We start from the raw sequence: 6,563 nt of genomic DNA, 5'->3' as shown, positions 1-6,563 counted from the left end.
TGAAGACAAAACGGAAGGCAGAAAGACACACAAACAAGCAGCAACTGAAGACAACTGCAGTAAAGGCCTGGCAAAGCATTTCATGGGAGGAAACTCAGCATTTGGTGATGGCCATGGGTTCTAGACTTAAGGCAGTCATTGACTGCAAAAGATTTGAATTAAAAATAATTAGTATCAAGTATTAAAAATAATTCTAATAATTGTGATAGTTAGTGTGTCCAATTACTTGAGCTTGTGAAAATGGAAGGACTCTGCAAAAAATGGCTATAATTCCTAAACTGTATTTTTGTTGTTTAAATTAAAGCTGAAAGTCTACACTTCAATCACATCTTGACTGCTTCATTTCAAACCCACTGTGGTGGTGTACAGAGGCAAAATTACAAAAATTGTGTTGTTGTCCAAATATTTATGAACCTGACTGTATATGGCCAAAATTATGTAGACAGCAAAAGGATCACACCCATATGTGCTTAATAAACATCCCATTCCAAAACTATGGGCATTAATTTGGACTTGAGCCCCCCTTTGCTGCTATAACAGCCTCCAGTCTTCTGGGAAGGCTTTCCTCTAGATTTTGGAGTATGACTGTAAGGATTTGTGTCCATTCAGCCACAACAGCACTACTGAGGTTAGGCAAGAAGGCCTGGGGTGCAGTCAGCATTCCAGTTCATCCTAAAGGTGTTCAGTGGGGTTGAGGTCAGGGCTCTATGTAGACTTCAAGTTCATCCACACCAAGTTTGGCACACCATATCTTTAGGGACCTTGATTTGTGCACAAGGGCATAGTTATGCTGAAACCAGTTTGGGCTATCCCAATTAGTTCCAGTGAAGGGAAATCTTAATGCCACTGCATACATAGAAATTCTAGACAATTATGTACATTCAAACTTTGTAGAACAGTTTGGGGATGGCACACACTCTACATTTTGCATGAGGTCTCCAACCTCAATAAAAAATTATGGCATCACAGTGGGATATGGTGCAAAGCAGTTTATGTAACTTATGAACCAGGGGAAGAGACAGATATAAAGTAGCTTTCACTTAAGACAGCTTTTTGCCCTCACTGTGGGTTGCTGAATTGCATGCATTATTGGTAGGCATCACTCTATCTGTGCTTGTAGATAATAATGTGCCCAGCTCAGCCGTGCATCCATAAAAAATGAACGTAATCTAATTGTATGAAGCCAGACAAACACTGACTGGTTCCTTATCTCCTTCAAAATCACCTGTGCATTATAGTTTGTTCTATCTGGGAGCATATTTATTTTTTTATTATTGAAAATGCATTTGTCTACTCATGTAGATCCTATTCACACACAAAAAAACATTGGGCTACAGTCTGAAAAATAAGCATTTCAACTAATGTACCAATTATGAATCAGTTAAGAAACAAATAACATCCACTCAGTAAGGAATAGTATAAATAGTAGGAACAGCACCATGGTAAGATGAAATTTCACGGTAAGAACTTTAATTAAGTTAATCATTAAATAAATTAATTGTAAGTTGACATATTGTACATTTTATTGGGATGTTTGGTATTGCTTGAAAACCTGTGTTGCAAGAACAGGCCTGCAAGCTGTAGTGATTCCTGATTGGGGCTTTAGGTATTCGCTCCTCCATCTCCTATTTTCTGTAGTTACAATGTTTTTACTTATCCTTCACTTTCATCCATCTGGCTTGGTGCTGTGGCTCTGCTTAAACACCACTTTGCACTACCATTTGTTGGCCAGCTTGTTAAAGTTTGGCCAAGGGGCAGGGATGAATTGAACGGCAGCAGATGTAAGAGCTCTGATAGGTTCATTGCTGAAGAGGGCAGGGCAGAATGGAGAGGAAACTGTCCTTGGTTTGGATTGGCCTGAGAAAAGGGGAGGGACTTTGTGAAGCAGTAGGGGAGCAGCAAAGGGTGAGTGACTGATGGTTGAGCTGTTGATAGACATACACGAGTGTGAGTGATTTGTAATATTTGAAGATATGTGTTAGTTGTTAAAAGACAAGACTTTTTTTTTTTTTTAAACAAAACTGATATAAATAAATAATTAGGACAAAAATATACAAAGACAACACTAAGAATATTATTCCATGATGCTGTATATAAAAGATCAGGGAAGTGGTTTTCAATACCTCTTTCCACAGGTGGGCTATAAAGTGGTCCATCAGAAGAAAAACAAGAGAATGGGAGAGAGTTTCCAGAATGAAATGCCTATGAGAGAGAAAAAGAGAGACATGCTCAATGCACATGCTAAGTTTATATATATATATATATATATATATATATATATATATATATATATATATATATATATAGATAGATAGATAGATAGATAGATAGATAGATAGATAGATATAGTATCTCACAAAAGTGAGTACACCCCTCACATTTTTGTAAATATTTGATTATATCTTTTCATATGACAACACTGAAGTAATGACACTTTGCTACAATGTAAAGCAGTGAGTGTACAGCTTGTGTAACAGTGTAAATTTGCTGTCCCCTCAAAATAACTCAACACACAGCCATTAATGTCTACACCGCTGGCAACAAAAGTGAGTACACCCCTAAATGAAAATGTCCAAATTGGGCCTAATTAGTCATTTTCCCTCCCCAGTGTCATGTGACTTATTAGTGTTACAAGGTCTCAGGTGTGAAGCATGTGGGGAGCAAGTGTGTTAAATTTGGTGTCATCGCTCTCACACTCCCTCATACTGGTCACTGGAAGTACAACATGGCACCTCATGGCAAAGAACTCTCTGAGGATCTGAAAAAAAGAATTGTTGCTCTACATAAAGATTGCCTAGGCTATACGAAGATTGCCAAGATCCTGACACTGAGCTGCAGCACGGTGGCCAAGACGATGCAGTGGTTTAACAGGACAGGTTCCACTCAGAACAGGTCTCACCATGGTTGACCAAAGAAGTTGAGTGCACGTGCTACGCATCATATCCAGAGGTTGTCTTTGGGAAATAGTCGTATGAGTGCTGCCAGCATTGCTGCAGAGGTTGAAGGGGTGGGGGGTCAGCCTGTCAGTGCTCAGACCATATGCCTCACACTGCATCAAATTGGTCTGCATGGCTGTTGTCCCAGAAGGAAGCCTCTTCTAAAGATGATGCACACAGAAACACAAACAGTTTGCTGAAGACAAGCAGACTAAGGACATGGATTACTGGAACTATGTCCTGTGGTCTGATGAGACCAAGATAAACTTATTTGTTTCAGATGGTGTCAAGCGTGTGTGGAGGTAACCAGGTGAGGAGTACCAAGACAAGTGTGTCTTGCCTACAGTTAAGCATGGTGGTGGGAGTGTCATAGTCTGGGGCTGCCTGAGTGCTGCCGGCACAGCGGAGCTACAGTTCATTGAGGGAAACATGAATGCTAGCATGTACTGTGACATACTGAAGCAGAGCATGATCCCCTCCCTTCAGAGACTGGGCTTCAGGGCGGTATTCCAGCATGATATGACCCCAAACACACCTCCAAGATGACCACTGCCTTGCTAAAGAAGCTGATGGTGAAGGTGATGGACTGGCCAAGCATGTCTCCAGACCTAAACCCTATTGAGCATCTGTGGGGCATCCTCAAATGGAAGTTGGAGTGGACATCCGTGATGTCTTCATGGTGGAGTGGAAGATAATTCCATTGGCAACCTGTGAAGCTCTGGTGAACTCAATGCCCTAGAGGATTAAGGCAGTGCTGGAAAATAATGGTGGACACACAAATATTGACACTTTGGGCCCAATTTGGACATTTTCATTTAAGGGTGTACTCACTTTTGTTGCCAACGGTTTAGACATTAATGGCTGTGTGTTGAGTTATTTTGAGGGGACAGCAAATTTACACTGTTACACAAGCTGTACACTCACTACTTTACATTGTAGCAAAGTGTCATTTCTTCAGTGTTGTCACATTAAAAGATATAATCAAATATTTACAAAAATGTGAGGGGTGTACTCACTTTTGTGAGATAATGTGCATGTATATATATATATATATATATACATATATATATATATAATTTTATTAAAAGTTTATTATATAAATAATATATTTATTACACATACCTGATGGCAGCTATGCTGATTGGGATAATTCACCAAAATCAGTTTACTGAAGTTAAACTTATACGTGAATCGCTTTCCTTTCATCTTATGGAGAATCCGTTTATTGTAGTAATATCTGTCAATAATATAAATAGTATGCATACATATATTAATAATGTATGTTCCTTAGATTTCCATTGTTTTTGTCATGGAAGGCTTCCTTTTTGATTGCATGTGTGTTTGTGTCCAGTTGAATGTACTGTGTGCACATGTGTGTGCATACCTCAATGCTCTGCTCAGTTTGTCATAGTTCATATGCGGCTTTCCCTTCCTCTCTCCCCACAGTTTGGCCAGTCGCTCAGGGTCTTGGATTACAAACTCTCCCCATTCACCACCCCACGTGATAACTCTGCCTTCACCCCGCCTTAACAACTCCAACAGGAAATGCCACAGCTGGACTTGACGAGAACCTGGAGACCAGGCTGGTTTATATGCCCAATCAGGAAACAGCACTGCTGGAAAGAGGCCAAAACAGTTAACAATTAACCAATAAAGAGATCCAGTGAATTTTAATATCAGAGAGATTATGTGTGTTCAATGTAATGCAGGCCTAGTCAGATAGATTGTCATTTGCCTTGGTACAATTTTGTTTTTCATCTACACTTCTGGTGTAGCATGATAACTTTTTCTATCAGCAAAGTGGCTACAATTTTTAGAGGCAGGCACTGCAGTTGTTCTCTACTATGGTAACTGCAAGAGCTCAGAATCGACTCAATGATAATAGAGCTTAATCCTGATTAGTGGGACACTCCTTCAGGAACAGTGTGTACAAAATGTAAAAAATGATCCATTTCAAGGCAATTTGTAACAGCTACTAAGATTATGTGGATGGCTAAATTTTTCATTTATTTTTTGACCTCTTATTTTCACTTCTGTGAGCACAGACGCCCATGTTACACCACCCCAAAGGGCTCACTCTGGGTTCAGGTTGAGAATGTCTCTCAGATTGGTTACTGTGATGTGGAGTTGAGTCCAAGACATCCTGTAATGGGATAAAGCAGGATTCCTCAGGGTGTCATACTTCCCAGTCTTTGCAGTACAGGATCAGACATACAATACTGTGCAAAAGTCTTAGTGCATGCAAAGAATTGCTGTAGTGCAAAAATGCCTTCAAATTTAATTAAATAAAATGTTTCTAGATGAAAAATACTATAAAGAGTAGTAAACAGTAATAAACGAGACAAAGTCTCTATTTGGTGTGACAGCCCTTTGCATTAAAAAAATTTGTAGTCTAGGTACAATTTGTGCAGTTTTATAAGAAAATTAGCTGGTAAGTTTTACTCAGCATCTTGCAGAACCAGCCACAGTTCTTCTGGAGACTTTAGCACTATTCGGACATCACTAGTTTTATAGGGGGATGTTAGAGAAATTCATGTTTCACAGACGTACCTCGTGATTTTAATCCAGTCCAAATCTGCCAAGTCTGTGTTTTTCTCACCCAACCGCTGTAAAAATTCTGGAGCAAATTACCTACTGTTTTGTGGCTAAGTCAATGATCATCTGAGGAATCTAATCCCGTCCGAATGCAAATGTCTGTGAATGCAGATCAGATTTTTTTTACAATGCTTTTCCTTGTTTGTTTTGGCCAAAGTGAACTACCGTAAAAGCTCTTACACGTGCGTTTTCTGAAATAAAACATCAAATCAACAAGAAAAATCATGTAAATTGTTAAGACTGGCCATTGTAATATCAGTGTCAAGTGATTACTCACCTTCATTTCTGCACTCAATTATATAATGCTTTAATTATATTAACTATTTCAGTGGGTTTGCTATAAGCAGACAGTTCTATAAAATCATGTGAAGTTTATTCTAGTAAGCTTTTTAAAAAGTAATTTTAATAAATTAAAATTACATCAATAAATTAAGAAATTTTATTTTAAAATTTAAAAGTACCTATGCATGCAACCAGAGCATGTGATCTTCTGCAATTCCCAGATGCATAAAGAGACACTACCACCACTGTAATAAATTGTTTAAAGTTTAAAGCTGTCCTACAGCCCAGGAAGCATACCGCGGTACCTAACCCAAGACTACCTGTAGGATGTGGTCTGAGTTCAGTTGCACTGGAACTGTGCCGCAATTCCTGTGAATGTGACCGCAACTTGTACTCGGGTCCCCACATTTTCAGGAAGTAAAGTAACCTGTGCATATGTTTTAGCCGATGATGACATCATTAGTTTCCACAACACATGTGTACCATGAGTGACAGGGGAACGTTGAGGGGACACAGAAGAGGTCCATTACTGCACATAATATCTGCTGTGCATAATAGCACCAAAATAAGAAAAAGAAATGTTCTTATATGGTGAACTATGCTGTATTCTCCATGTGCTTTTGTGATAAAGTAAGATGAATGCAAATGCACCAGGGTCTGATAGAATCAAGTGAGTCTGAAACCAGATCAATGCTGCGGGGCTGTCGGGAACAATCACACTTCTATTCGGACAGCAGCAATCATGCCCAG

General features: G+C 39.2%; 1 protein-coding gene across 1 annotated transcript; it reads right to left on the bottom strand.

The window, feature by feature from the left end:
- Positions 1-993: 993 nt before the first annotated feature.
- Positions 994-5,887, bottom strand: LOC108280405 (transcriptional regulator ERG). The gene is made up of 4 exons (XM_017495344.3): positions 4,321-5,887; positions 4,059-4,173; positions 2,124-2,202; positions 994-1,925 (listed from the first exon to the last, which is right to left on the bottom strand). Exons 1-4 carry the CDS (start codon positions 4,350-4,352, stop codon positions 1,654-1,656), a joined length of 498 nt encoding a protein of 165 aa, XP_017350833.2. The 5' UTR covers positions 4,353-5,887; the 3' UTR covers positions 994-1,653.
- Between the last annotated feature and the right edge of the window lie 676 nt (positions 5,888-6,563).

This window comes from Ictalurus punctatus, chromosome 20, assembly GCF_001660625.3.
Source record: "Ictalurus punctatus breed USDA103 chromosome 20, Coco_2.0, whole genome shotgun sequence".
Classification (NCBI taxonomy): domain Eukaryota; kingdom Metazoa; phylum Chordata; class Actinopteri; order Siluriformes; family Ictaluridae; genus Ictalurus; species Ictalurus punctatus.
This window is presented reverse-complemented; position numbering and strand designations above follow the sequence as displayed.